The sequence below is a fragment of the Lissotriton helveticus genome, chromosome 6, assembly GCF_964261635.1.
Source record: "Lissotriton helveticus chromosome 6, aLisHel1.1, whole genome shotgun sequence".
In the NCBI taxonomy this organism is placed as follows: domain Eukaryota; kingdom Metazoa; phylum Chordata; class Amphibia; order Caudata; family Salamandridae; genus Lissotriton; species Lissotriton helveticus.
Window position 1 is genome coordinate 1,189,876,244 of NC_136067.1, and position 27,941 is coordinate 1,189,904,184.

Below are 27,941 nucleotides of genomic sequence, written 5' to 3' on the forward strand. Positions count from 1 at the left end.
CAGCTCACTGAACAAACGTATTCGTTAAATGTCAGACGAAGCAAAGTGGGAAATTAAAATACAGGTTAAAGTAGAAAATGACTTGTAGAAAGGTTATATCATTAATAAAATCAGGACAGGAGCACTATTTCTATTCAACCTCTTATATAACCTAGATGAGGTGCTGTGTAACAATACCCTATTGCGTTGAAACCATCTTACACAACGCACAATGTGGTGGAAAGGGGAGGGGAGTGTGGCAAAGTAATCAGGACAATCCAGAAATGAGCTCCTTCGAACACACAATCGCACAGATACAATTCGTAGCACGAGGAGATAAAGTGATCTCCGGTGACTTGCACTGATCGTTTTGGGTTAAGTAGAAAGGTTGTATTCAGCACCCATACATCAAGGCTACAACACTGATTGTCAATCAATGCTCGATGAATGTGTGTAGAGAAGAAGGAACTGTGTATACTGTAACTTTTCAGATCCTGAACGTGTTAGCAATATGCAAGCTTGTTGAACGTTGCTGTAAGATTATCTTTAAGGTTGCAAGAAATTCATATCAAAGATGTTGAAATATCTAAGTTACGTCGTAACTCGGTAGGCCATGTTTTTCCTTCACCTGGCTCGGGAAACCGTAATGGGGTTGCAGTTCTTTGTCATAAGCGCTTGAACGTTCAACTTATCACTCAGGATGCCGATACAGAAGGTAGATGGGTGGTTGTTTCGTTATTGGTTAACAAAATTCCTTTAACTAATTTTAACCTATATGCTCCCACGGTACCTGATAAATTATTTTGGCCTCAAATCCTTTCCTCCTCCATGCAATACACTGATGATTATTTTATTCTCGGTAGGGAGTGTAATATGATTATGGACCCGTTTCTGGATAGGAAGTCCAATTCTCGTTTTTCTCCATCTCATGTTCATACCCAATTTACACCCACTATATCTCAAAGGTCTCTTGTAGACTCCTGGAGACTTTGCAACCCTACATTACAAGAATATACATATTTCACGCCCATTCATTCTTCCCAATCACAAATTGATTATCTCTTTATTTCCAAAGCTTTGACACAACACATCACTCATTCAGACATTGGCTCTATATTAATTTCCCATCATGCTCCTGTATCCTTATGTCTTGATTTACTCCCTCCTATTAAAGGTACACGAAGGTGGCGATTTAATAATTCCCTCCGTTTGGACACAACTTTTACTTCTGCTTTCCTTGATTTTGCTCCCCGCTTTTTTGCAGATAATGAAACTCCACAATCATCCTCCTTAATTAATCTGGGACACTTTTAAAACTTTGTCTAGAGATTTCATTATTTCCTACGTTGCCAAGAAGCAACGCCTTGCACATCAATCTTTATCTTCTTTAACTTCTCAAATTAAACAACTAGAGCATTCTTATTATTTGACCAAATCTCATTCTGTCCTCACTCAGCTCATTAATGCAAAACTTTCTTTTAATAAATTATCTACTAATTCTGCTAATTTGTTCTTACTTAAATCTAGTGCTAAATTTTACTCTACACAAAATAAAGCTGGTAATGTTCTTGCTAATTATCTTAAGGTTAAAAAAGAGCGAACGAAAATTGATTCGATTGTTTCTTCTTCCAATACTACTCTCCACAAGGATGAGGATATTTTGAATGAATTTACCAACATCTCTACACCCCAGAATCTCCTCCCTTATCCTCTGACATTGATCATTACCTATACTCTATCACCCCCCCACTCCAATGTCTGATGTGGATTTTTCATCCTTAGATAAAGATATTCTTTCCAAAGACATTTTGGATGCCATTCATGTACTCAAAAAAGGTAAAGCTCCTGGTCCAGATGGATTTTCGATTGATTTTTACTCCCATTTCTCTTCTTTTCTTGTTCCTAAGTTTCGCCAATTATTTTCCTTTTTTACATCTTCTCAGAAATCCGAAGGCTCTTTTCAGGAGGCTCTAATTTGTCTTCTTCCCAAAGATAATAAGGACCAAACTATGTTAAAATTATAGGCCTATCTCTTTAATCAATTTAGATTACAACATTTTTGCAAAAATATTAGCTCTACGTCTGGATAAAATTATTACCCAACTCATTGGTAAAGAACAATGTGGTTTCATCAAGGGACGTAATCTTTCGGATAATATTCGCCTATTCTTTAATGTTCTTAGTAAATCTCATACCTATACTCATTCCTTGGCTGCTATCGCATTAGATGCTGAAAAAGCTTTCGATAGAGTTAACGGGCCATTTATGCTTTCTACTTTATCTTGGTTTGGTTTTGGATCTAAATTTATTTCTTATATCTCTTTACTATATTCTTTTCCTAGATCTTTTATTTTTGCTAATGGTCTTGTTGCTTCCTCTTTCCCTCTTTTTAGAGGTGTTCGTCAGGGATGTCCTCTTTCTCTTCTTTTTATCTTAGCATTAGAACCGTTTTTGTCAAAGATTAGATTGATTAATGATATTACTGGTTTTCCATATGGGGAGAACCATCTAAAGCTTTCTGCTTATGCAGATGACATTCTTTTACTTATTTCTCATCCTCAGACCTCTATTCCCGCTTTCTTATCCTAAGTCTCTTCCTATGCAGCGGTCTCCGGTTATAAACTTAATGTTGATAAGTGTGAAATTCTTCCTCTTAATACGTATTGCTTTCATGCTGATTTTTTGGTTTCGTCCTTTCATTGGAGTCCCTCTAAAATAAAGTATTTGGGTCTCTGGTTTACTCCCTCTATTAAAGATACGGTAGCCTTAAATATTACAAATTTGCAAACTACATTATCAGACTCCACGACTAGATGGCACCCTTTATTTTTATCCTGGTGGGGTAGATTAGACTATTAAAATGATGTTGGTTCCGATAATTTAATTTTTTCTTTCTAATCTTCCTGTTAATCTTCCAAAGTCTTGCTATAAGACCATTTATCCTTTCAAAATTTTTGTGGCAAAACAAAAGAGCTAGGATGTCATTTGCCAAACTTAAACGTCCTAAACTTTTAGGTGGAGTTAATTTTCCAGATTTCTCTTCTTACCATACTTCTTTTTTCCATTCCCACTCAGTTTCTTTTCTACTGGATTCTACCTTTGATATTTCCTCTTGTCCGTTATGGGTTGCAGTTGAATCTTCCTTTTTTCAGCCGTTTACCTTTAAAGAATTTATTTCTCTATCGCATATTCCTCAAAAGATGTCTCTTCCTATTCTTAAAAATTCTAGGAAACTCTTTCTTCCTCTTTTCTTCAATGGTCTTGACGACCGAACTCGATTTTTACAATCTCCCAGTTGGTACAATCCTCTTATTAAAATCAAAAATAGAACGTTTTTCTGGAAAGACTGGCACTCTCTTGGTCTCAGTTGGACTCATCAACTTTTTCAAGAAGGTCTTTGCCTTCCTTTCTCGTCTCTCCAATCTCGTTTTTCTCTTCCTCAATCTTTCCTTACTAAATACAACCTATTGCGCACTGCTGTTCAATCTACTTACAATTCTTTATCTGCTTCTTCCTCTCCTACTGCACCTTCTTCTCTTACTATTCCTTTTCTCTTGTCTTCTTCTTCAGCTTCACAAATGTATAAAAAATTACAAGACGTACCTCTTAATAGAGATAAATCTAAAACAGAACAAGATTGGGAATCTGATCTGGAAGAATCTTTCTCAATCCCATTATGGCACAATATATGGAAAAAACTAAGGAAATCTTCTAGAGCAGACAATACTACCCAAACTTTATTTTTTGTCTACAACAGAATGTTAATCACTCCCTCCAAATTACATGCTATAGATCATTCTATTCCTTCTACATGTTGGTCCTGTCCCAATACACATTCAGACCTCAAACATATGCTTTTTACTTGTCCGTTAATTCATATTTTTTGGTCCAAAGTATGGCAACAAATTAATACTATTTTTTCCACTCAATTTCCATTTTCACTTACCCACATTTTTCTGGGCAGTTTATCTGACATATGGTCTTCCCTGAATTCTAATATTTCTATTATCGACCTTCTCTTAGCGGTGGCATTTCAACAAATCACTAAATCTTGTAAGATTGCATCAAACGTCTCTTTTCAAGCTTGGTGGTATGGTGTCTGCTACAATCATAGACTAGACAGAGCATATGTTTATCCTATTAAACTTGCTATCAAACGTGATTTATTATGGTTACCAATTACTACCTTTTTGGGAGTATCTGCTCAATCTCGTCCATTACATACCCCTCCTCATGAAGAAGTACCCAAACCCCCCATGATACAGTTTATATAATATTACTTATTTGTAATAAATAACTGTTTTCTTTTTCTTAGATGACATTTTACATAGAAGTCTTACATGTTTTATGCTTATTATACATTTTATATAAAGATTGTTCTATATTTATTCCCTTCCCCTCTTCTTCCTCGCTTTCTTTCTATCTCTCTTTTTCTTTTTCCTCCCTATATTGCAATGTACTATTTTTTACTTGATTGCTTTTCACTTTGTATTGAAGGTATATTGTAAGTTTCTTTATTGCAATCTTTATTTTCAATAAAGTCTCTTTGAAGCTAAAAGATTATCTTTAAGGACAGGAAGAGGTGTTTTGTTCCATCTATATACCAGCTACACTCTCAATCAATTTAAGCCCTTCATTTATGGATAAGACTGCTAACATTGTCCAAAAGCATGCATTAGAAACAGCATTTGATTCTGATAGTTTAAGCAGTTGTGCGTTATGAGAAGGAATTAAACCAACTCTTCCATAAAGCTGTCATTAGCAGATGTACGTCATGTAAAATCTATGTGAATTGACTCAAATGGGCAGACGTATACAGTCAAAAGATGAGCGACTAGCAGCTGCTGAGATAAACCAAAATCAACTTCCTTCCTGTCGCATGGTGTATCTTCAAAAAGTTATCGCTAACCACCAACCTTCCGTTACGGTTTCAGACACCTGCCTCGAGCCCTTGAATACACAAACAATATAAAAAACTTGAAAATGACATCCCCAGCCGTGTCTGATCCTAGTGTTGCACTACAATGGTTTATTCAGAACTGATGTAGACGGAAGAAGACTCGCTTCCTGCTCACATACATCTCTGCAAAACGTGCTCTACTTGAGGTTAAAAACCACAAAAATAAAGGTTACAAAAAACTACCACGCTAAAGTAGTCTCAATAGTTTATCACAAAGTGGGTGTATCTAGGACACCTTTCACGATACTGCTGAATTGCTAGAGAAACCATAGCAGGTTTGCATTTGACTAATCAGCAGGTCTATGGCAGTTTCTGTTGCCTTCGACATTCTGCCTAATTTACGCTTGCATTCAAAGTTAAGTTAAATTACGGTGAATGTAATGTATAGTCATGCACGTTGTACTGTACATGAATGGTGGGTGTATGGGAATCACAAAATGCTTCTCTTTTGATTTTTTTAGAAGTACATTTTAGTCTGTGTTTAAACGGAAGGATGCACAGAGTAATATATATGTTTAAGTTTAAGGTGGATTGTGTAAACCTTATTAGGTTGGAAGCATTATTTTATCACTGGATTGCCCCTGAAAACCATACCACAAAGCTCTTTTCGAAATAATTTCCCTACCTTTTTAGATTGTTTCGGTGGTCAATACAAGCCAGTGTGAATGAACCCTTCCATTAATTGCCAGAGTGAATACTGCTGATACTTTGAAGGGAACCAAAGAGGAGGATTAATTTATGCTGTGTTTACTTGTAGTAAAGCAAGGAAGTGAGAGATGCAAAAATGAAAACATGGCACGGTGACGAGTTCTGTGTGACAAAGGAGAATATTGGGACGACTTAGAACTATTTGTGAGGTGAGCGTAAACAGAAAATCCTGATATGTGGAGGAGATGGTAAATCATGAACTGGAAGATTAACCACTAGTTGAGAAGCTTCCACATAATCAATTCTTTCATAGGGGTGTTATGCCTGCAGCAAATTCCTTTGGAAGAGTCTCCATGTGAAGATAATCGTCCAAACAAAGATGTACAAGTTTCTCCACAAATAAGAAAGTTTTCTTTTACCTCCAAACTAAGATAAGCATATGCAATAGTAGTTTTAAAATATTTGCCATTCTAAACGTTTTAAAAAATACTGTTGTCACTGTTTCCTCAAAACTAGACTTTACTCATTTTCAACTGTAAAGAGATTAGAGTTCCATTAGTCTGAGTCGAAGAGATTCTCAAAGATAACCAAAAATACAAACATCATGCTATTACCTGCACCACGCCAGTGAGAGAAAACATGATTTACATCATATTACAGCCTACAAAGATACAATTCACTTCTAGTGAATATATTATCTTCAAAGTGTATCTACTGAGTAGGTTAGATTGAAGGTCCAGGTGTACAAAACCATTTTCGAGTCACAATCCCTGTAATTTGTAACATCACAGGTTTCCTGACAGCAAAACGCCTTTTGACATTACACAAAAGCCTTTTTGCAGGTTAGAAAAGTCATTCTGACTCATAAATAGGCTTTTGCCACTCAAGCAGATCACAAATTTGAGGGATCGCAAAAGGAGCACTCTTTCCTATTTGTGATTCTGAAACGGATGTATCAATGGTTTGTGACCTCAATTGCAGTCACAAATCACTGATCAGTTACTGGGCTTCACGTACGGTGGCAAGTGATTCTCAGAGGGGAGACGGCTCCTATGGCACTGCTTCCCCTTTGGGAATCATGTCAGGTGGCCTTGCAGAGAGTAGGAAGTGGTTTCCAAATAAACACGTTTTGTTAAAAGTAGCTCTTGCTCCTTTAACAGGCAAGGCAACTTTGAGGAAAGAAAAAAAAAGACAATGTTTACCCATTTTGGGAAAGGACATGCAGGGCCGAAGTCTACTGTCCCTTGTAGGCCTCCTTCCATGCATCCAAAGACTTTCAAATGGGAGGGGTCGCAAATTTTGACCAGGCTAATTCATTAGGTAGGTCGATTCACGACTGCTTCATATTTACAATTTTCAATGCAACCTATTAGTACACAGTTTGCATAGTAAACTGCATTCCACTCACAAATCAGTAAACCGTGGGAGTAAAGCAAGCCCCTGTGGTGCGGAGGGGGGGGGGGGACCCTTCAGGAGGCTCCTGTTCAGATTAAGGCGGAGGAATATCTTTGAGATATGGGAGACTTCTGCAGGTGGGGGGTGGTGCAGGGGTTCTCATTCTGCATTACGCCACTGGTGTAAATTGCATCTTTCTGGTTTGCAAGTGGGACTAGCAGTGCTTAATTTGTGCTGGTGGTGCTCGGCACAGGCACTTAATTGTCAGCACCGGCTCTAGTGACAGTCCACCACATGGTGGCATTGGTTTTAAACATTTTGAGATGAGCACAATAACTGTTTATGAAGTCAATATACAATGAAAAGAAATAATACCAGCCTCTCATGTATTATTAGAGCTTTGTATGGCCTGAAATAGCATGAATTGTCACAATTTTAGGAGTGCGATGGTTGGGTGGTAGGTTGGTACTGCCATTGGCAGCGCCGGTAGGGTATAGGTGGTGCAGGCTGCAGTGTCTTTTCAAGCAGGCCCCTGGCACTTCATTTTTTTTTAAAACAAATTAAGCACTGGCCGGACTAGTACATTGGGCCCCAAGCCCACACACTCACTAAGTCTAACCCAGTTACTTGGAGATAAGCACTGCTCAACAGTAGTAGAAGATAACTGAAGAATCCGTGGCTGTATAATCAATATCTCGGTGCACTCATAGGCTTTCACAATAAGGTGGCACTAGTTAAACAAAAATATTAGCTTAGTAATGATAGACCTCCTTTCAGGAAGGAGATTAACAAAGATTGCAGAGCTGAATACGTAAGTGTTGGCAAAAAGGGAAAATGGTAAGAAAGGTAAATTCTAGGTACTTTGCACTGCCTTTCAACCACATAGCATTCATTGTGCAAGGTCGCATGTGTGCGGCAGCCAAGTCCGGTAATATTTGAAAGTCGTGAAGATAAAAGTAAATTCCTTGTTCAGCAACCGCACTAGCAAATCTCCTAAACTACAATACACGGCATTCATTAGCAATAAACCTTCCCATTGTTAAGCTCAGGGCCAGCCACATTCATAGGTTCAATAAAAAATTTTGTACACAATAACGATTTCCCATCGGGTAATTTGACAAAAAACACAGACAGGGCAGTGAGAGCAGACGCATTTAACTCAATCTACTGTCAACAAACTTACCAGTGATGGGGACTTCGGCAGCAAGGAGAAAACAAACACATGTTTATGTCCAGACTTCGAGTACGGGAGTTGCTATTTATGCTGATGCGATACAGAGCTTCCAAACCCTTTATATGAATTGGGTGGCCACACTACAACACGGTAAACACTAATCGAAAGACGAATGGGTTGACTCTTACATGCCCACTTTCACATTTATTACATGGCATTAACGTCGCAATTGAATTTATAAAACAGTTGCTGAAATGTAAAACTAAGCCCAAGTTCAATTGCAAACTTAAGCCCAATTGTCTTTAAAAACAATGAATAATAGTTTTTGTTGTTTAACTTGCTTATTAATTGATTTTGAACAGTAAAAACAATAGAGAGGAATCCTAGGTGAAACACCGAGCCAGAAGGGGCCTTTTCTCTGCCATGTCAATGACTGCCAACAACAGCCTTCACAATTGGTAGAGGTGATCTGAATACAGAACATGGCACAAAATGTGCTCCAGTATCTAAAATACATTACTAATAACAATTAAAGTGTCACACGTTACGAAAGAAAGGTTGCTCACTCAAACATATGGTGCAACATTTCCAATTCAAACAAAATTTTAATCTTTCAGAATTCCAAAGTGAGGTAAGCCTTAGAAGTATACAAGTCCCACTTGGAAGTTTGAACATCGTTGGCATTTTCTTTAGGCAATTTACTACCTTCTATGGGAGACCGAGCTTCGGTTTGTGGTAAGTAAGCTTCTTGTTGACTGTACTGGGTATCTCGGTCTTTTACAGACAAAGGTACTGCGAATGAATAATCAAACAGCAACAAATTCGCCTTTGCTAATATTTATATGGAATGCTAAGAAGAATATTAATGACCAAGATTGTTTAAGATGGAAAGTATTAAGAAATTGTACTGACCAAGCCAAAAGGTATTATCAATTACCATAGTGAATTTTCAATGTTGTGCAGCTGTATCAGATACAATATTTAAATTAGGGGAATGAATACAAACAAGGAACAAGGGACGGCCCTTTTCCTAATAAATAAGGTACATGTCTAGAGGCATTTACAGAAGCTCACTAGTCATAGTGGCAACAAGCTGAGCAAGGTGTTAGAACAATAAAAATAATTACACGGAAAAAAAAAAAGACTGTCACCAAATGTTTTTTCTTTTTAAATTTACTGACGTCTTATAAATTCTGAGGATTGAGATATCGCACACCAATTCAGCAAAATTAGATACAATCTGAGGTACACGGGAGAAATTTAGTTTAATGCCTGCTTAAAGTCCAACTATGTGGGCTGGGAATTCTAAATAATTAAACTTACTAGAATTACAGAATGATTTATTTTGAGATCAGTATATACCAATAAAAAGAAATCCTGGACATTTCGTGAACTCGTTCACCTACACAGAGTATCCCATTCACCACTAGGAGCAATAAATGGGATATAATCTTTTTGTGAAGTCGCATGTTCGGACAAACACAAACACACACAGTACACAATGTACGCAGGTTCTGGTGATAAAAGTCTAGATCCTCACCTAGTACAGCAGTCGGCACAAGGGAATCATTTGGCGCTGCAGAAAAACAAAGCTCATGAACAGAAATATTATACACAATATATATATATATATTTTTTTTTCTTATTGTGTACAATGAATCAATTTTGGTGCAGTAAACAATGAGATGCACTTTGACTGCATGGTGTTTGGAGGTCCATTTCTAGCGGAGAGTTTTAAACCAAAATAGCCTGAAAACCTTCTCCCTAAACATGATCCTGTGAGTACTGGATATACACATTCACATTAATCTATGCTGACGTCACAGAAATCATAGCAGAAGCAGATCCTGCCAACAGGCAAAGTGCTAGGCATATGGATGGAGTTTCATAGCAGAAAGAAATTAGGATTCCAAGCTCAAAGACTTTGGCCCATCAAGTTAGAATCGCTACACATTTACTATCAATCCACTGCAATGATGGTTTTCTATAATTTGGCAAGCGCATGTCCATCAACAACAGCTAGGACTTATATTTCATAAATCTCAATATTCCTCCAGATGGTAATAACTTTGGCCAATTAGGAACCAATGAGCAAAAATTAAAAGGTAACCGAATAATGTCTTTCACTTATTTGGAGTCAGAAAAGTTTAAAGACGATTTAAATGATTTGCATAAAAATGATGCCACTGTCAATATTTACCCAGACTGAATACTATACTGTGGTTTCTTTTACTGACATTCCTTTATGTTGAGTTGTGCTCCAGAAATGACATTCCAAGAGAACAATTACAGGCAGTCTTTTTCTGGTGATCCCTTGGGGGTTTCTTGGCCTCGTGGAACTTCATTGCTTGGCTCTTGCAACTAGCAAGACTGGGCAAAGATGGAGAATAATAAAAAAACACACACTGTGCTACACTGTGACTGCAAATCACTTATCTGTGAATTCTTACCAAGCAGCGATTCAAGAACTGCCCCAGAGTGCACGATTTTACTTTCTTCCTAAAGACTAAAGGGCTTTGTTGAATGAGACCACTTTTTCACCAGCAATAGACAATCATTCTAACTCAACCGCAGACCATGTCTGGATGTGCACATACAGAATTACACTGATAGAGCATATGAACTGACATGTACAGAGTAGATATGCACCCATAACACCGCTCTAGATAAAGACCATCTTTAATTATTTGTTTCGGGCAGTCTGATATCCTGATTTCAACTTGGCGTTCATCAGTCTTTAGACTGTAGGCACCTCACACCCTGGTGGCTAACACATTACTTAGCTAGTCCTCTTAAAAGTGCCCAGTCTCCATTCTCACAGAGATATCAGCATCACATAAAACATGCTTACCACATTAACAGCAAGACCCACTGAGCCCCAATACATCAAACGTTACAAACGCCAACCATATCTCTGCTTGGATTTATTAGACACGGGACATTACAGGCCACACCTGAACTAGCCCACTCAGCACCATGGAACCTAAAGGAATAGATTTTTGTCCGCTATCTACCATAGCAGCAGAAACATTCAGCCTTGGGTCTATACTGAACAATATTGCGTCTCCATGTCACAAGACATTCACATGTACATCATGTGTATAATTAGCACTGCCTCTCCACAGCCTTCGGCAGTTAAGTATTCCAACTAAAACATGGCACAGCTTGCAAAAGCAACTACGTATCAACACTTCACCACTACAGGTACAGAAAGGAAACGGTCATGAGCAGACTGATAAGGTCTTAGTAACACAGACTCCAACATAGCAGTGGAATGTCTGCTCAAATTAAGTTAAAAGCGATGTTTAAGTGTAAATTCATGTCCATGTAGCGCTTCTAAATTCAAAGGGACTCATTCCAGTTTCATACATTTCACAATGAACTGTGCTTGAATCATACCCTTTTACACCTACTATGTAATCTGCAAAGTAGATGTTTGTCCCCTCTCGGTTCTCAAAATGAATCACCAAAATTCGAATACCTTATTAGTGAGATGAGTAATAGAGGGAGAATTTTAGCAAAAATGGTGAACCATGAATAAAGTTCCCACGCCCTTTTCTGCCCTTGGCACCTTAATGAACAAGTTACTTACCTTTGCTAACAATATTTCTGGTAGATACTTTATCGAACTAGAGTATCCTCACCTTGCGTCAGACTATAACTCCCTTAGCCAAGAGAGGAGCTCTTGTGGTGTATTTAGTAGTCCGGGTTCAATGAGATATGGTGGTATGGATGAGGAGCGGAGGAGAGTGGATGGTATGTGAAAGAAAAAGTTAAGACTACCTCTTGGTGGGCCGAACTATCAATTTATTCTGGCGCTCGTCAAGGGATTGATTCAAATTGGAAGGGGGTAGAACTTCAACCCTATAAAAGAGGTTCAACATGTTTTCCCTGGCTCATGACCCTACAAAGAGTTTCTAGGCATTCTTCAGAAACATGACTATATAGCGTCAGTCTGCCAAGTATCAGAGCTGAAGTGAATATAGGTGTATATATTGATACAGACAGTGACGCACAGTAGTTGTAAGAGGAGTCCACCGTTGTAGGCACCTGAATGTAATAGTGTAGAGAAATACAATCAGAAAAGGAATTAAATCTCGTATTTCACTCTTGTGCATTTTGTGCATCTTTGGTGTATTTTTATGGAAATGCATATGTGATATCGCACAGCACACACGTGGCACTTGTGTAAACATTCTGATGCATCTTTCCGAGTGTTTTGATGCACAAGTTACTACTTGTGTAATGATATTTCTGTAAGAGACATTAGTTAGTGATAGATTCCTTACATTAGAATGTCCCCAGGCGTCAGGCTGGATCCGGAAAGTTTTTCTGCTTAGCAGTACCTCTGCGCGCCGGTAGGTGGCGTCCTGCGGCTCCGTCACTGGCGTCGTATGCGCCGAGATGACGTTACGGAGAGTACTTAGGCGCCACCCATGTGCGCGGACGTCAGTTCTGTGCACAACTATTCCACGACGAAACGCAGAGCCATGCAAGAAACTGACAATTGGTGCATAAAACTAGGGCCCTAAAGGAGATGACCTTAACCCTAGTAATCAGTTTGCAGAACGGGGAGGATGGGTGGGGCGGTAAGGAATCTATCACTAACTAATGTCTCTTATAGATATATCGTTACACAAGTAGTAACTTGTGCATCTGAAAGAGACACGTTAGGGATAGATCCCTTACCTTAGAATAGATCCCCAGCGATACCAACCCAGGTGGCGGCACTGCTAACAAGATTACACCAAAAAGTCACTGAGCACAGAACGGCCAAAGAAGCTGTCTCTCCGGACCGGACTGTCAAGGCAGTAGTGCTTGGTAAACGTGTGCAGCGAGGCCCACGTAGCTGCCTGACAAATGTCCTACAAGGTAGTCCAAGGCAGTAGTGGCTGCCGTTGCACTAGTCGAATGGGCAGGCAGCCCCACAGGAGGCTCCTTCTTGGCCAGGGAGTAACATGCTTTGATGCACAGAATGATCCACCGGGAGATGGTCCATTTGCGCACAGCTCGACCTTTTTTGGTGCCCACGTAGCCAACAAAAAGCTGATCATCCACCCGGAACTGCTGTGTACGCTGCAGAAAGAATGCTAGCGCACGTTTTGGGTCCAGACGGTGGAGCCTCTCCTCTTCCCTTGAAGGATGCAAAGGCGGAAAGAAAGTGGGCAAAGTGATGGTCTGCCCGATGTGGAAGGGCGTGACAACCTTTAGCAAGAAAGAAGGATGAGTCCTTAAAGCCACCTTGTCCGGATGAACAGAAAGGAAAGGTTTAGAAGAAAGAGCCTGGAGCTCACTCACTCTTCTGGCAGAGGTGATAGCCACCAGGAAAGCCATCTTGAGAGTAAGAAGACATAAGGGACAGCTATGAAGGAACTCAAAGGGAGCGCACATCCGAAAAGTCAAGACAAGAATCAAGTCCCACTGAGGCATTATGAAGGGTACTGGTGGAAACATATGCGTAATGCCTTTAAGAAAATGGTTAACAACTGGGGACTTAAAAAGAGAAGGGTGATCTGGAAGCCGTAGAAAGGCAGAGATGGCCGAAAGATAACCTTTTAAGGTGCCCAGAGCAGAGCCCTGCTGGGCCAAAGAGAGAAGGAACAGAAGAACCTCAGAAAGGGGATCCACAGTCTTAGCTGGGCACCATGCTACAAATCTGTTCAACGAGCAGGCGTATACCGTTTTGGTGGAGGGACGCCTGGCTGCCAGAATGACATAACAGGCTTCTGGAGGAAGATCAAAAGGTGTCAACTGTCGCTGCTTAATCTCCACGCATGGAGGTGGAGGACCGTCCCCTGCTGCTACGACAGAAGATCCCACCGAAGAGGCAGACGGATCTGGGGGAGGTCGATGCTCATACAGAGTAGCTCGGGATACCAAACTCTTCGAGCCCAGTCCGGAGCCACAAGAATGACTTGGGCCCGGTCGCGCCTGATCTTCTTCAGCACTCTGGGAAGAAGTGGTATAGGCGGAAAGGCATACCATAGACCGCAGCTCCACTCGTGACGAAAAGCGTCGCCGAGCGAGTGCCGCCTTGAAAATTCCAACATGCAGAACCAATGACGTGCGTTCTCTTCGGTGGCGAATAGATCTAACCAAGGCTCTCCCCACTGCAGAAAGAGACCTTGCGCCACGTCCGAGTTCAGACGCCATTCGTAATCCACCATGCACCGGCGGCGGAGTTCGTCCGCCCTGGCGTTCAGAGAAGCTGCCAGGTGTTGAACCACCAAGGTAATGCCTTGATGTTCCAGCCATGTCCAGAGGCACAAAGCCTCATGACATAGGGTCCACGACCCCACCCCGCCAAGTTTGCTGCAATACAACATGGCGGTGGTGTTGTCCGTGAACACCTGCACTACACTTTCCTGGACAGAGGGAAGGAATGCCTTCAGTGCAAGCCGGATCGCCTGCAGCTCCAGAAGATTGATATGGAGCCGGGACCTCTGATCTCCGCCTCTCCCATGTGACCTCCCCATCCCAGGAGGGATGCATATGTCACCACTGTGTGCTCGAGTTGGGGAAGGGAGCGGGATCTGCCACTGACTCAATCGCGATTCGTGAGTCACCACTGCAACTGTCGTGCAGCGCCCTCCGAAATCTGGACGTGATCCGACAGGTTGCCCTGATGCTGCGCCCACTGGAACTTCAGGTCCCAACTGGCATGAGTCACCAGCAAAATGCAAGAGGCCATCAGGCCCAGCAGCCGCAGGGTCATCCGGACTGAAACCCGGGATAGAGGCTGAAAGAGCGGAATCATAGCCTGAGTATCTCAGACTCGTTGCTCGGGAGGATAAACCCAAAACATTGTCGAATCCAGAACCGCTCCGATGAAGGGGAGCGTCTGAGAGGGACTCAGGTGCGACTTTGGCACACTGATGGAGAACCCCAGCAAGTGCAGGAGGTCGGCTGTAGTCTGGAGGTGGGTGACGACTGCCTGGGGCGAGCCCGCCTTCAACAGCCAGTCATCTAGGTAGGGGAAGACTGACACCCCTGACCTGCGCAGATGAGCTGCGACCGTCGCCATCACCTTCGTGAACACCCAAGGGGCTCTGGTAAGGCCGAAGGGGAGCACGGCAAACTGAAAATGCTCCTGGCCTACCGTGAACCGCAGGTAGCGCCAGTGGGCCGGCAGGACAGAGATGTGGAAATAGGTGTCCTGCAAATCCAATGCCACCATCCAGTCTCCAGGGTCCAAGGCAGACAGGACCTGAGCCAGAGTTAGCATCTTGAACTTCTCCTTCCGGAGGAAGCGATTTACGTCCTGGAGGTCCAAGATGGGGCGTAGGCCCCCCTTTTCCTTCTTGGGGACCAGGAAGTAGTGGGAACAACCACCACTCCCTACTTCCTGACCGGGAACGCGCTCGATAGGCCCCCTTGGCCAAGAGGGCCGTGACTTCCTGACGGAGAAGAGCCAAATGATCCCCTGACATGCGGTGGTACCAAGGTGGCATGGCCGGAGGGGAGGACAGAGAGGGGAGCGAGTAACCGTGACACATTATCTGCAGAACCCACTTGTCCGAGGTAATGTCGCGCCAGTGGCGGAAGTGGTGACATACTCTGTCTGCCACCCACCGTCGTAGGGTGCTCCCTGAATCTCAGATTAGGAAGGCTTAGAGGTGGAAGCAGAGGGGGTGGAGGTGGACTGACCTGCTCGCTGGTTACCAGACAAACCCCTGCGGAATCCGCAGCCACGCTGGGGCTGGTTCGGCACAAGCTTAGCGGAGGAGCGTGCTTGGGTGCTCTTACCCTGGCCACGAAAGGAACAAAACCCAGACGTGGCAGGGGCCTTCGTGGAAAGACCCAAAGACTTGGCCGTAGCGCGTGAGTCTTTAACCCCTTCGACGCTCATGACGAGCTCAGCTCGTCATGGAGTTTCCATTGATTTCAATGGAAATTACATGGGAGAATATCAGGTACCTTAGCATCCAAGTGGTTAAAGCGCTCCAGGGCATTGTCCGCCTTGTCGCCAAATAGAAGGGAGCCATCAAAGGGCATGTCCATGAGCGAGCTCTGGACATCGAGTGAGAACCCAGTGGAACGCAACCAGGCGTGGCGCCGCAATGCCACCGTCATGGAAATCGCCCTGCCCAATGAATCAGCGGTGTCCAAACAACACCTGATGCCGCATCCTTGCCCTACGCAATCGCTTGGGAAAGGACAGCCTGGACCTACTTAGAGCACTGAGGCAGAACCTCTGCCACCGAATCCTACACTGCGTGGGAGTAACAGCCCAATAAGCAGGCGGTATTCACCGATCTCAACCCCAAACTGGCTGAGAACAACCTCTTGCCATATTGGTCCAGCCTCTTGAGTCCTTATCCGGCGGAGCCGAGGGAAAGGCACTCTGCGATGTCGAGGCCTGAATGATCAGGCTCTCAGGCGTGTTGGGAGTGGTCAAGAAGGATTAGTTACTTACCTGTAATCCTAGTTCTCTTCCAGGGGTATACTCATTAAAGTCATAAGCACTGAATTATCTCCGCCCATGAGCGGGAACCCGGAACACATAACAATATACATATATATGTGTAAATATATCAAAAAGTACATAGTACTAAACTAATTATACACATATAAATGTATAATAACCATAATATGCAGCCTAACATATATACATAGGCTAATAAAGCCAACATTACACACGTTCTGAAGCATGAAAATATGCTATATATAATGCAATAAACAGGCATGAGCCCAAAATGCATTTCATAACCATGAAAAACTTTTATTTTCATCAAAGAACCTGTTGTAAACAGTTATTAGCCTAAAAGGCTGCATATGAAAAATTGTCTGTGTACAGAAAATCAGACTGGCACCCTGCCTTTAAGGCCCCAGAGAATCTGCACACTTTGCCTTTAAGGCCTCTAGGAGAACTCTGTTCCCATCATGCACCACAGGTGACAGGTCAGTTCTTTTTGTACGGTACAGTAAACTATTAGCAGGAATCTGCACATAAAAACTTCACAATACATAGTGAAAAAACTTCAATACCACTGCTCGCCCGGGGAGGCGGGAGGGTGCTTATGACTTTAATGAGTATACCCCTGGAAGAGAACTAGGATTACAGGTAAGTAACTAATCCTTCTCTTCCAGGGGATACTCATTAATAGTCATAAGCACTGAATAGAGTAGCAAGCTCATACCCACTAGAAGCGGGCGAACAGATAAATGCATAGCTGCACCTTTAAAAATACAGTGTTTAACTAGAAACAGCAAACAATTTCTGAGTGATGCTTGTCCCACTTGAGCATCAACCTGCGCATCAGAATCCAAGCAGTAATGTCGTGTAAACGTATGCACTGAACGCCAAGTAGCTGCTTTACATATCTCTGACATAGTCACATTCCTAAGGAGAGCTGTGGTAGCAGCTTTCCCTCTCGTAGAATGAGCCCTAGGTCTACCTGATAAAGACTTGTGGGCTAGCTGGTAAGCCAGTAAGATACATGACACTATCCATCTAGAAATGGATCTCTTGGATGCTGCCAAACCAGTATTCGTAGGACCATAGTTCACAAACAAACGGTCCGTGTGTCTCAAAGACTTCGTTTTATCTAAGTACAATTTCAAAACCCTCTTTAGATCTAATGAATGCAGAGTCCGCTCAGCCGGACTCGAAGGGTTTGGAAAGAAAGTAGGCAATGTTATGGATTGGTTTACATGAAAATCCGACACCACCTTAGGCAGAAAAGCCGGATTAGTCCTGAGCACCACTCTGTTTCCATGAAAAACTGTGTACGGTTCCTTGCAACACAGAGCTTGAATTTCGCTCACTCGACGAGCAGAAGTGATGGCTACCAGGAATGCTACTTTCCAAGATAAGTGTTGCAAAGAAGCTTTATGTATGGGCTCAAACGGTGGACCCGTCAACTTAGTCAACACCACATTAAGCTCCCAAGGTGGAGAAGGAGACCTGACTGGCGGAAACACCTTCCTCAACCCCTCTAGAAAATCCTTCACCACAGGCATCCGAAAAAACGATATCTGTGTTGGCGATTTTCTATAAGCAGTTATTGCAGCAAGATGGACCTTGATAGAACTAAACTGCAAACCAGACTCAGCAAGGTAAAGAAGATAAGGCAAGATCACTCTGACACCAGAGGTAAAAGCGTTTCCACTTAAATCCGTAGGATTGTCTTGTAGAAGGCCGCTTTGCCTCCTTAAGAATGTTCATACACTCCGGATTCAGCTGTAAATGTCCGTACTGGATGACTTCAGGAGCCATGCTGCCAAGCGCAGGGAGGGCAGATTGGGGTGAAACACTCGCCCCTCCTGCTTGGACAGAAGATCCGGGCGACAAGGCAATCTCCTGTGTGGCCTGATGGACAGCTGGAGGAGATCTGGGAACCACCACTGGCGTGGCCACTCCGGGCAAATCAGTATCATTCTGGAGTTGGTCTTGTACATCCGGTTGATCACTGCCGGTATCAACGGTGTCGGTGGAAAGGCGTACAGCAAATTTTGACACCAGTCTATCAAAAGGGCATTCCCTTGAGACCCTTTCTGGGAAAAACTGGACGCGAAGACGGGGCATTTTGTGTTTGCCGCGTCTGCGAACAGATCGATGTCTGGTGTTCCCCAAGCCTGGAAAATGCTGTGCGCGACGTCTTCGTTGAGAACCCAGTTGTGCGCTTCGACGAAGTCTCTGCTGAGGCCGTCCGCCTCTGAGTTGAGACTCCCTGGTAGGTGAACTGCTGTTATGGACAGGCCCCGTGCAAGTAACCAATGCCAGATGGTCTGGGCTTCTATGGACAGAGTCCTGGATCTGGTACCCCCCTGCTTGTTTAGATAATACATTGTTGTTGTATTGTCTGTTTGCACCAGAAGGGACCGAGTCTGTAGAGATGGAGCCAGAGACTTGAGAGCAAGATGGACTGCTCTGAGTTCGAGTAGATTGATGTGATATCCTTTCTCGAAGTCTGACCATAGCCCTTGTACCTGAAGAGGGCCCATATGAGCCCCCCAACCTAGGAGAGAAGCATCCGTGATTAGTGTCTGCGTTGGTGGGTCCTGATGAAAAGGAACTCCCTTCATCAAGTGTGCCTTCTTCATCCACCACCGAATGGAATCTCTTGCCGACTGTTGGAGATGAATTCGATCCTCCCAGCATCCCGTCCTCTGTTTCCACTGATCTTCCAGACACTGTTGCAGAGGACGCATCTGCAAACGTGCGTTTGGCACGATGAATATGCACGATGCCATGGACCCCAGGAGAGAGGATACTTGCCGAACTGTCGGACGTGCTTACTGGAGAAGCACGCACTTCGCCTTGATAGATGACCATCTCTCCTCCGAAGGACACACGTTTTCTTTTTCTGTGTCCAGTTGTGCACCCAGGTAGTGGATCTTCTGGGTGGGATTCATTATGGACTTCTTGTAGTTGACTTGCAGACCCAACTTGCACATGAGCTGGAGGCATATCGATAGATGTTCTTCTAGTAGCGATGGGGATGAACTCTTCAGAAGCCAGTCGTCTAAGTACAGATATATGAAAATCCGTCTCTTTCGAAGACAAGCTGCCACTACCGCCATACATTTTGAAAATGTTCTGGGAGCTGATCTCAGGCCAAAAGGGAGTACTGAGTACTGGTAATGATGAGCCCCTACTTGGAACCTGAGGAACTTGCGATGCTTTCTGGATACCGGAATATGAAAGTACGCATCTTTCAGATCGATGGAGCACATCCAATCCCCTTGGTGTAATAGAGGGAAAATCTGATGAAGAGCCAGCATTCGAAATTTCTCCTTCCGAATGAATTTGTTCAATCTTCTCAGATCCAGAATGGGTCTGAACTCCGTAGCTGGACCTTTTTTCTTTACGAGAAAAAATCGAGAGTACAGGCCTTGACCTCTCTGTTGAGATGGTACTGGTTCTATGGCGTTCTTCTTCAGAAGGACGTTCGCTTCCTGTTGCAAGCACCTTATATTCCACTGAACCATCTTTAGGGGGCGAATGAAAGGAGGAGGCTTCTTGAATCTCAAAAGGTACCCGCTCTGAATGATACTCAGCACCCATCTGTCCTTTGTGATTTGCTTCCACTCGTCCAGATACCACACAATACTTCCTCCAACCGGAGTGGCACACGGTTGTGGAGGAAGCATCTGTTCATTGCTTTTGAGGCTCCTTGGTAGCAGAGGATTGCTGCCTGTTTCCATTGCCTCTGCCTCGTCCAGGTCGTCGCTGTTGAAATTGCGACCTCTGCTGATTCTGGCCTTGATTTTGCGAGGACCAATTCGACTGTTGGCCCCTCTGCTGAAAAGATCTTTTGTCAAAGGGACGAAAATTACCCCGACGTCTAAATTCTTTTTTCTTTTCAAGACCGACGGCCTTCAGGGTGTCCAACTCCACTTTCATTTTGGACATTTCGTCGTCAGCGTGAGAACCAAACAGAGTCGAACCATTAAAAGGTAAATTTACCATCTTTCTCTGCGCCTCTGGCTTTAGTCCCGTAAGGCGAAGCCAAGCCGTACGTCTAGCACAAACACCATGTGCATAGCCATGAGCTGACAGATCCGCCGCATCAGCAGCCGCACTAATACTCTGGTTAGCCACCAATCCTCTTTCTTCCACTATTTCCAGGAAGTCTTTCTGATCCTCCTTAGGGAGTTTATCTGCAAAACGAGCCACTGAGTCCCAGAGCAGACGATCATAGCGGCCCAATAATGCTGACGCACTGGCCACTCTCATAACCGAACCTGAAGTGTTGCACATTCTTCTCCCCAAGGAATCCATACTCTTACTATCCTTTTCAGGTGGAGCAGAAGAGGTAGATGCCGCAGAATGTGCTTTTTGACAACGACGCTCGCTGGAGTCGAGTTTTCTTAGTTCTACCTTCTGGAGACGCTGATCTTCGACGTTTAGGATGAGAAGATGGCTTAGTAGATGAGAATAAGCCCTTGGAACTCTTCTCACCACGGTTTTCTCTCTCCAGGAGGCCCAGCAACCTCATTTTCTCCCTTTCTCTTAAAGTTCTACTAGAAAGGTTGAGGCAGTGATAACAATCTTCCACCTTATAAGAAGCTGGAAGACACACCACACAAACAGAGTGTGGATCCGTTTTTGACATCTTCTTCCCACAGGAAGGACATTTGTAAAATAAAGGTGGCATTCTGACTAAAAAATACCAACAGTTAGTCAGAAAAAGATAGAAAACACCACCAAAATAATCTTTTGTCAAAAAAAGGTAAGAAAAAACCAACTTCTGACAGAAAATACTACAAATAAGCAGAGCTTAAGTTCCAGGTTCCTCACAGAACAAGCCGGAAAAAAGAACTGACCTAACTGTCACCTGTGGTGCATGATGGGAACAGAGTTCTCCTAGAGGCCTTAAAGGCAAAGTGTGCAGATTCTCTGGGGCCTTAAAGGCAGGGTGCCAGTCTGATTTTCTGTACACAGACAATTTTTCATATGCAGCCTTTTAGGCTAATAACTGTTTACAACAGGTTCTTTGATGAAAATAAAAGTTTTTCATGGTTATGAAATGCATTTTGGGCTCATGCCTGATTATTGCATTATATATAGCATATTTTCATGCTTCAGAACGTGTGTAATGTTGGCTTTATTAGCCTATGTATATATGTTAGGCTGCATATTATGGTTATTATACATTTATATGTGTATAATTAGTTTAGTACTATGTACTTTTTGATATATTTACACATATATATGTATCTTGTTATGTGTTCCGGGTTCCCGCTCATGGGCGGAGATAATTCAGTGCTTATGACTATTAATGAGTATCCCCTGGAAGAGAAGGCGGGATTACCAGGCGCCGGACGATGACGGCTAGCGACGTGCCTATTCACCTGTGCCCCTGAGGCCGGCTGCAACCAAGTACCCAAGAGGACTTCGATAAGAGCCTCATTGAAAGGAAGCAGCGGCTCCGACGACGTAGACGCCGTCTGGAGCACCTCCGTAAGGAGGTTGGTCTTAAAGGCCACCATAGGGAGGTCGAGATGGAGAGCCTCCGCGGCGAACCGCAGCACTATAGTATAGGAAGCGCCTTCCGCCATAGTAGGCGGAGGCGAGACAAACCCCGGGTCAGAAGACACCAAGTTCACCCGCATCTTGAAGATCATCCACCCAATCCTGCTCGGAGTCACACTGCAGTGCAAGGGGGTCCTCGGAGCCGACCCAGTCTTCGTCTGGCTCCGGGGTAGAAGGAGTCGGCCACAGCGGCAGGCCCGGAGCTGGAGAGGGGGACAGCGGCGCCGGCGGTAGCGCCGCCAGTCGGGGCCGCATCCCAACGTGAATCCCAGGCTGGAACAAAATAGTCCGGGAACTGGGGCAGGGGCGGGATGAGCGGCACCCAGTGCGACGCCTGTGGCGGCGCTGGGGCCGGAGCCAAGGGTGGCGCCGGGGCCGGAGCCAGCGGTGCTGCACCTTGTGCAACAGGGCCGGGGCCGAGAGCAGTGGATCCTGTGGCTCCGGGGCTGGCGCCAGAGGCAGTGCCGCCGGGCCAACAGGATCTGGACACGGGACCGCGGGGCCCACAGGCACGCCGGCGGGAGCCCGAGGCCTAAACAGGCGGTCCATGGCAGCAAGAAACTCTTGCACCTGTTTGGGAGTCGCCAACGCACCCAGGTATAGCGGGTAGGCCGCGGGACACTCAGGCTCAGTAAGAGCCGCAGGGGCGGAGCCCCTGTACCCGACGTCCACCTACGGGGAGCGATGGGGGGACGTCGGAGAGCGAACACGCTTCTTCGACTTCTTTTTATGGCGTCGCTTACCGGAATCAGATGGCGAAGACTTAGAGTCCGAGGAGCGACGGCTCCGGTCCCGCGAGCGGTCCCGCAAACGGCCCCGAGACCCGGAGCAGCGGTGAGTGGAGTGCCGGACCACCAGCAACTTTCTTCGCCGCTCCCGTAAAGCCTTCGGGGCCATGGCACGGCAGTCCCGACAATCCCGGGAGTCATGGTCATGCTCCAGGCAGTAGAGGCAGACTTCACGGGGGTCCGCCACCGACATATTACGGTAGCACAACCCGCACGACTTAAAGCCGGGCATCCCTACATGCACCAGGAGACAAGAAAAGGAGACAAAAAGTCTCAAAGTGGTCAAAAATTGACCGAGGTACGTGCTTAATCCGGATCTGCGCTTTCGGTGCGGAAAAAGAAAAAACTGACATATGCGTGCATGCCTCCTGTGGGACTGCGTGCCCATTCGAACAGGGCAAGGGCAGCCACTACTGCCTTGGGACGTGGCATTCCCTTGCAGGACATTTGTCAGGCAGTTACGTGGGCCTCGCTGCACATGTTTACCAAGCACTACTGCCTTGACAGTCAGGTCCGGAGAGACTGCTTCTTTGGCCGTTCTGTGCTCCGTGACTTTTTGGTGTAATCTTGTTTGCAGACCCGCCACCGGGGTTGGTATTGTTGGGGTATCTATTGTAAGGTAAGGAATCTATCACTAACCTGTCTCTTTCAGATGCACAAATTACTACTTGTGTAACGATATATCTGTAAGAGACATTAGTTAGTTACAGATTCCTTATAGCCCCACCCATCTTCCCCGTTCTGCCAACTGATTACTAGGGTTAAGGTCATCCCCTTTAGGGCCCTCGTTTTATACGCCAATTGTCAGTTTCTTGCATGGCTCTGCGTCTCGGCGCGGAATGGTTGTGTACAGAACTAACATCAGCGCGCATTGGTGGCAGGTAAGTACTCTCTATGACGTCATGTCGGTGACATTGACTGACGCGGAGCCACAGGACGCCACCTACTGGCGCGCAGAGGTACTGCTAAGCAGAAAAACTTTCCGGATCCAGCCCGACGCCTGGGGATATTCTAAGGTAAGGAATCTATCACCAACGTGTCTCTTTCAGAAACAACCTTTCTTATCCACAGGACTCAGTTATCAGACCTCAATTTAAGCCAATAAACAGGGCTACGTTAAAAAAAAGTAAGAGACAAATAATGAAAGTTTTGCAACAAAATAAACACATTGGTATCCATTGGTACTTAGGCTTTCCTACAGAATAGGCATGAATCACTCAGCAAGATGTAACCTATGCAGGGGGAGCAGTGAGATAATTGGTGCTCTAAATTTTTAAATACCTAGGCCAGATCCATGTTCGATGTCAGTTCAGCATAGTAAAAAATCTGCTAAACAATATATAATTCTGAAAAAAGAATACATGTACATGCAGGATTGTCGAGAGGCGGTGTAAGCACCCACCTGCTGCGGTTCTGTGTCGCTCCCTACATGGTGTATCAGGTGAAGAAGCAACACTTCCTGTAGCAGGAAGTCAATTAAAGTCCTCTGGACCACTGCATCTTATAAAGGAGGCCATAGTCTTGTGAGAGAGGATATGGCGGCACCATAGGCTTATTGGGAAATGTGGTCCCAAGTCTGTTGGAAGTTACGGGCTAACCATGGGGCCTGTATATATTTATAGATATCACAACTAGTGGTATAAAATGTAAACCTTTAAGTGAACTCTATACAATTTACAGACCTCAAATTTTGCATTTCACTGAATAGAAGTTATCAGAGAAAAGAGTAGATAAACACTAAAAGAGCTCATAGATTGCAACTGGGGAAAAAACGGATGTGGGAAAAGGCTAAAAAGGAAACAGCTTATCTTTTTGTGCAATGCAAGATTCTCATTCATGACTAACATAAAAGGCTAAGGCTTCTCTGAAAAATGTGGAACTGCGTGAACCATGACAGGCTGGTCAACGGACTGTCATAGTTAAGGGAGCAGATATTACTTCTTAACCTAAAAAAACAATTTTGTTCCTTCTGAAATGGAACATTTCCAAATCACAAGTCGATGAAATATATTGTGGTTTGTCAATAACTGTCCATTGCAGGCCATTATCCAGAACGGGCACTCTGCATGCCAAAGGAATGATAGAAGCCTTGGCTCTGCTGGAATGAGCCCACAAATGTTCCACTGGTTGTTTCTAGGCCAATGTGCAGCAGGTTTTAATGCAGAGCAAAATCCAATGAGAAATTGTCCTCTTTTGTAATGCCTCGCCTTTTTTCGTCCCAGTCCAGTGAAGAGCTGATGAACAAGTTACTTACCTTCGGTAACGATATATCTGTAAGAAACAGTAGTTAGTATTAGATTCCTTACCTTAGAATATCCCCAGGCGTCAGTCTGGATCCGGAAAGTTTTGCGTAGCAGTACCCCTGCGCGTCGGTAGGCGTTGTCTGCAGGCATCCCCTGCGGCTCCGCGTCCGTCGTCGGCGTCGTGATGACGTCGCTGGAGTATATAGACGCCGCCTCCGCGCGCTGACGTCAGTTCTTTGTACATAGCTTTTCCGCGCCAGAACACGCAGAGCCATGTGAGAACCAACACTGGTGCCATTTGAAACTAGGGCCCTGAAAGGGATGTCCTTAACCCTAGGTATCAGTTCGCAGAACGGGGAGGATGGGCGGGGCGGTAAGGAATCTAATACTAACTACTGTTTCTTACAGATATATCGTTACCGAAGGTAAGTAACTTGTTCATCTGAAAGAAACAGGTTAGTATTAGATTCCTTACCTTAGAATAGATACCCCAGCAATACCAACCCCGGTGGTGGGTCTGCGAACCAATACAAACCTACACCAGAAAGTCCTGGAGAACCGAACGGCCAAAGAAGCCATCCCTCCGGACTTGACTGTCCAGGCAGTAGTGCCTCGCAAAGGTGTGCAGCGAGGCCCACGTAGCCGCCTGGCAAATGTCCTGCAAAGGGACTCCCCGGCCCAGGGCAGTAGTAGCCGCCGTGGCCCGAGTGGAATGGGCCCTCAGCCCAACAGGAGGCTCCTTCCGAGCCAAAGAGTAGCACGCTTTGATGCACAGAACGACCCACTGAGAGATGGTCCGTTTATGTACCGCCCGTCCCTTCTGCGCACCCACGTAGCCAACAAACAGTTGGTCATCCACCCGGAACTGGCGTGTGCGATCCATATAAAATGAAAGCGCACGTTTTGGGTCCAGACGATGGAGCCGCTCTTCATCCTTTGAAGGATGCGGAGGCGGGAAGAAGGAGGGTAAGGTGATGGACTGCCCGATGTGAAAAGCAGATACTACTTTGGGCAGGAAAGAAAGTCTAGTTCTCAGAACCACCTTGTCTGGATGAATGGACATGAAAGGAGGTTTGACAGAAAGAGCCTGGAGCTCACTCACTCTCCTGGCAGAGGTGATGGCAACCAGGAAGGCCGTCTTTAAAGTCAGGAGACGGAGAGGACAGGAATGAAGTGGCTCAAAGGGAGCGCACATCAAGAATGTCAGAACCAGGTTCAAGTCCCACTGAGGCATCACGAACGGAACAGGTGGATACATGTGCGTGATGCCCTTCAAGAATCTCGTTACAATAGGGGACTTGAACAAAGAAGGTTGATCAGGCAGCCTTAGAAAGGCCGAAAGGGCAGAAAGGTAGCCCTTGATAGTGCCCAGAGCAGAGCCCTGCTGGGCAAGAGAGAGAAGAAAGAGGAGAACCTCGGAAAGAGGGGCAGAGAGAGGGTCCACAGCCTTTGCTGTGCACCATGCCACAAATCTGTTCCACCGGCAGGCGTATACTGACTTTGTGGAGGGACGCCTGGCTGCCAGAATCACATCACAAACCTCAGGAGGCAAGTCAAATGGCCTCAACTGTCGCCGCTCAATCTCCACGCATGGAGGTGGAGACTGGACAGGTTCGGGTGGAGGACCGTCCCCTGCTGCTGCGACAGAAGGTCCTCCCGAAGGGGCAGGCGGATCGAGGGACCGACTGACATGCTGAGTAGCTCGGGATACCAGTACCTTCGAGCCCAGTCCGGAGCCACAAGGATAACTTGGGCCCGGTCGCGACTGATCTTCTTCAGCACTCTGGGCAGAAGTGGTATAGGCGGAAAGGCATACAACAGACCGCAGCTCCACTCGCGCCGAAAGGCGTCGCCGAGCGAGTGCCGTCTTGGAAACTCCAACGCGCAGAACTGATGACATTGCGCGTTCTCTTCTGTGGCGAATAGATCTAACCAAGGGTCTCCCCATTGCAGAAAGAGGCCTTTCGCCACGTCCGAGTTCAGACGCCATTCGTGATCCACCGAGCACCGACGGCTGAGTTCGTCCGCCCTGGCGTTCAGAGAACCTGCCAGGTGTTGAACCGTCAGAGTCACGCCCTGACGTTCCAGCCATTGCCAGAGACGCAGAGCTTCCTGGCAAAGGGTCCACGACCCCACTCCGCCCTGCTTGTTGCAGTACCACATGGCGGTGGTGTTGTCCGTGAACACCTGCACTACACTCCCGTTGACAAAGGGGAGGAATGCCTTCAGTGCTAGGCGAATCGCCCGCAGCTCCAACATGTTGATGTGGAGCCGGGATTCCGCCGGAGACCAGATACCTCTGATCTCCGCCTCTCCCAAGTGGCCTCCCCAGCCCTGGAGGGACGCGTCCGTCACAACCACGTGCTCTGGTTGGGGAAGGGAGAGGCATCTGCCTCTGACCCAATCGCGGTCCGTAAGCCACCACTGCAACTGGCTCGCAGTGCCCTCCGAGATCAGGACATGGTCGGATAGGTTGCCTTGATGCTGGGCCCACTGAAACTTCAGGTCCCACTGCAGAGCCCGCATCCGCCACCGGGCGTGATGCACCAGAAGGATGCAGGAAGCCATCAGCCCCAGCAGCCGCAGCGTCAACCTGACCGAAACCCAGGATAACGGCTGAAAGATGGGAATCAAAGCCTGGATATCCCGGATCCGCCGTTCCGGAGGATAAACCCGAAACTGCGCCGAGTCGAGAACCGCTCCGATGAAAAGGAGCTTTTGAGAGGGACACAGGTGTGATTTCGGCACATTGATGGAAAACCCCAGCTCGTGC

At 45.2% G+C, this 27,941-nt stretch overlaps 1 protein-coding gene across 14 annotated transcripts in view; it reads right to left on the minus strand.

Annotated features, from left to right (window-relative positions):
• Positions 1 to 27,941, minus strand: part of PTPRK (protein tyrosine phosphatase receptor type K) — a 1,613,435-nt gene that overhangs the window by 171,016 nt on the left and 1,414,478 nt on the right. For 7 of the 14 annotated variants that reach the window (XM_078648910.1, XM_078648906.1, XM_078648914.1 and 4 more), the window contains one exon: positions 9,697 to 9,732. The exons of the other annotated variants lie outside the window; for them this stretch is intronic. In XM_078648910.1, coding sequence (XP_078505036.1) covers positions 9,697 to 9,732 — 36 coding nt within the window. The remainder of the gene's footprint in view (positions 1 to 9,696; positions 9,733 to 27,941) is intronic. 14 annotated transcript variants of the gene reach the window in all.